General features: G+C 41.1%; 1 protein-coding gene across 1 annotated transcript in view; it reads left to right on the top strand.

The window, feature by feature from the left end:
• Positions 1–857, top strand: part of LOC122264124 (uncharacterized) — a 170,400-nt gene extending 169,543 nt beyond the window's left edge. The window contains exon 14 of the mRNA XM_086547456.1: positions 1–857. This exon is cut by the window's left edge and continues 1,779 nt beyond it. Within this exon, the coding sequence (XP_086403582.1) occupies positions 1–480 (480 nt within the window). The 3' untranslated portion in view covers positions 481–857.
• The last annotated feature ends 1,643 nt before the right edge of the window (positions 858–2,500 follow it).

The raw sequence follows: 2,500 nt of genomic DNA, 5'->3' as shown, positions 1-2,500 counted from the left end.
AGCAAGACCATAGCCAGGCAAGCATCCAATTTATCCTCAGGTAAGAAAGGCCCTTCTTCAACGTCTGATGGATTAGAGCACAAGAGCAAAGGAAAACAAGTGACCTTCAAGAATGACCCACAAGAAGACGCCTCGGTTGTGGCAAGAAAACCATCGAAGTCCGAGGCCGCCAAAAAGGAAAAGCGATGCGCTCAACTCTTTTCATATGTCGACTTATCCTCCCCGAGTAGTATTGACAGCCTATTCCTGGACAGCAAGTCCTCCCCGCCTTCATCTGTCTCTTCACAGCTTTCCACTAATGCTTCGAACACCAGCAGATCCGAGCAGTTATATAGCGAAAGTTCGCCTCGCTGCCCTCCGTCTCTCCAGGATAAAAAGAAAGGCTTCGTTCAACGTGAAACATCGACGCCGTTGAAGCCACCACGAGGTTCTAACCTCTCCTCTCCTGTCTCTCCGGAAGCGCCCAAAGAAGTCGAATAAGCTTCTCCTGTGTGTGTTGCTCTAACCCATGCATCCTCCAACAGTTCGAAGGAGAGAGGGTGTCTAGAAACCGAAGTTCACGTGATACCTTTTGAAGTTACACTGGCTGGGTGTATCAGTAAAGTCAAGATGTTGTGATGGATAGACTATCGCTGTCAAACGTATTTAAGAGCTTTTGTGTCATTTTTGCCACATGGTATGTCCAAAATGTAGGTGCATAGATTTCTTTTTTAACAAAAAATAAAACTTACGGAAGTCGGCAAAAGTGAGGCTTTGCATATGAAAAAATAAAGATTAAATGATACTAAACACAAAACTGGATTGTCCACAAAACAGCTTATGTTGTAAATAAAAGTTTTCATTTTAATGAATCTGGATTCATGTGATATTATTTACACTTTGCACTGAGATGGAAATAAATAAGAATACAGCACTTGTTTCACGGTTCAGAAAGAGGGATAACACTTTTAGACTGTATAAAGATAAAATCATGTAGGTGATAACTAGTTAGGTTATCCTTGGCAATTGCAATTTCAGCGCTGATCCCATATAGCAATTCAAATTGCATAAGCGTTTTAATGCTACGTAGATTGAGTTGTTAAGTGGGATTCACACGATTTAATCAATAAAATTATCAATATGATATTAGAGATCAAACGCGTCAGTTAGCAATGGAATTAGTTTCATTTATGAATGGTTCGGGTTGACCGGAACGTTTAAAATAGTCAATGATTAAACTATTCCAGATCCGGGAAAAATAAAAGGAAACAAAGCCTGTATTTTATCAAATGGAGATGGAATACCCATGATAAGCGTATCAGAGGATCAAACAAAAGGAGAAAGAAAATTACAAGAGGACAAGTCAGTGAATGAGAAAATAGAAAGCAAGACATTGAGAGAGACAAAAGGAGTGAAAAAGATAGGCAGGGGAATAAAGAGATATGGATAAAAAAATAGATTGACAGAAGATGATAGCTAGATAAAAAGACAGAGAGAGAATGAGAGAGTGAGAGAATGAGAGAGAGAGTGAGATAGTGAGAGTGAGAGTGACAGTGAGAATGAAAATGAGAGTGAGAGTGAGAGAGAGAGAGAGAAGGAAAGAGAGAGAGAGAGAGAGAGAGAGAGAGAGAGAGAGAGTGAGAGTGAGAGTGAGAGTGAGAGTGAAAGTGAGAGAGAGAGAGAGAGGGAGAAGAGGAGAGAGAGAGAGAGAAGCGAGAAGAGGAGAGAGAGAGAGAGAGAAGAGAGAGAGAGAGAGGGGGGAAGAGGAGAGAGAGAGAGAGAGAGAGTCGGAGGAAGAGAGATGGATGAGATGAAGATCGATGAGGAGGGGAGAGAGAGGGAAAGGGGTGAAGAAGGGAGGGATAAGGGGAGGAAGGGATGGGGAAAGGGAGGGATATGGGAGTAGAATGGGAGAGGAAGAGATGGGAGAGAGGGCGCGAGCGAGAGAGGAGTAGAGAGTGAGAGAGAGAGAAGAGAGAGAGAGTAGTGAAGAAGAGAGGGAGGAGAGAGAGAGAGTGAGCGTGAGTGAGTGTGGAGTGAGAGTGGAGAGAGAGTGAGAGATCGATAGTGAGAGAGTGTTGGGTGTGAGAGAGAGAGAGATACTATACTCGTATGCCGAAGATATTGAATGAACAAACGCCTCAATGTGTTTTCTTACGGGTTTTCTCTGCGTGACACGAAAGGTCAAGCGCTACGACTTTGCCTTGACCCTTCTATCAGAATACAATTAAATTATCAACGAAAGAGAATAACAAATGTGCAATCATAATAATAATATCGGTAATAGGATGGTAATAATCATAATTACAGCGATAATGATAACAACAACAATAATGATGATTATCACTATAATCATTATAATGGTTATGTGATGATGGAGATTATGATGATGATGATGATGATAATGATGATGATGATGATGATGATGATGATGATGACGACGAGGATGATGATGGTAATGAGGATGATAATGATGATGATGATGATGATTATATATTCTAATATTAGGATCAAAGTATTA

The sequence above is a fragment of the Penaeus japonicus genome, unplaced genomic scaffold, assembly GCF_977035675.1.
Source record: "Penaeus japonicus unplaced genomic scaffold, GWHDUDI00000001_assembly GWHDUDI00000019, whole genome shotgun sequence".
NCBI classification, from domain to species: domain Eukaryota; kingdom Metazoa; phylum Arthropoda; class Malacostraca; order Decapoda; family Penaeidae; genus Penaeus; species Penaeus japonicus.
The sequence above is the reverse complement of the archived record's forward strand: the minus strand, read 5'-3'. Positions and strand labels throughout refer to the sequence as shown.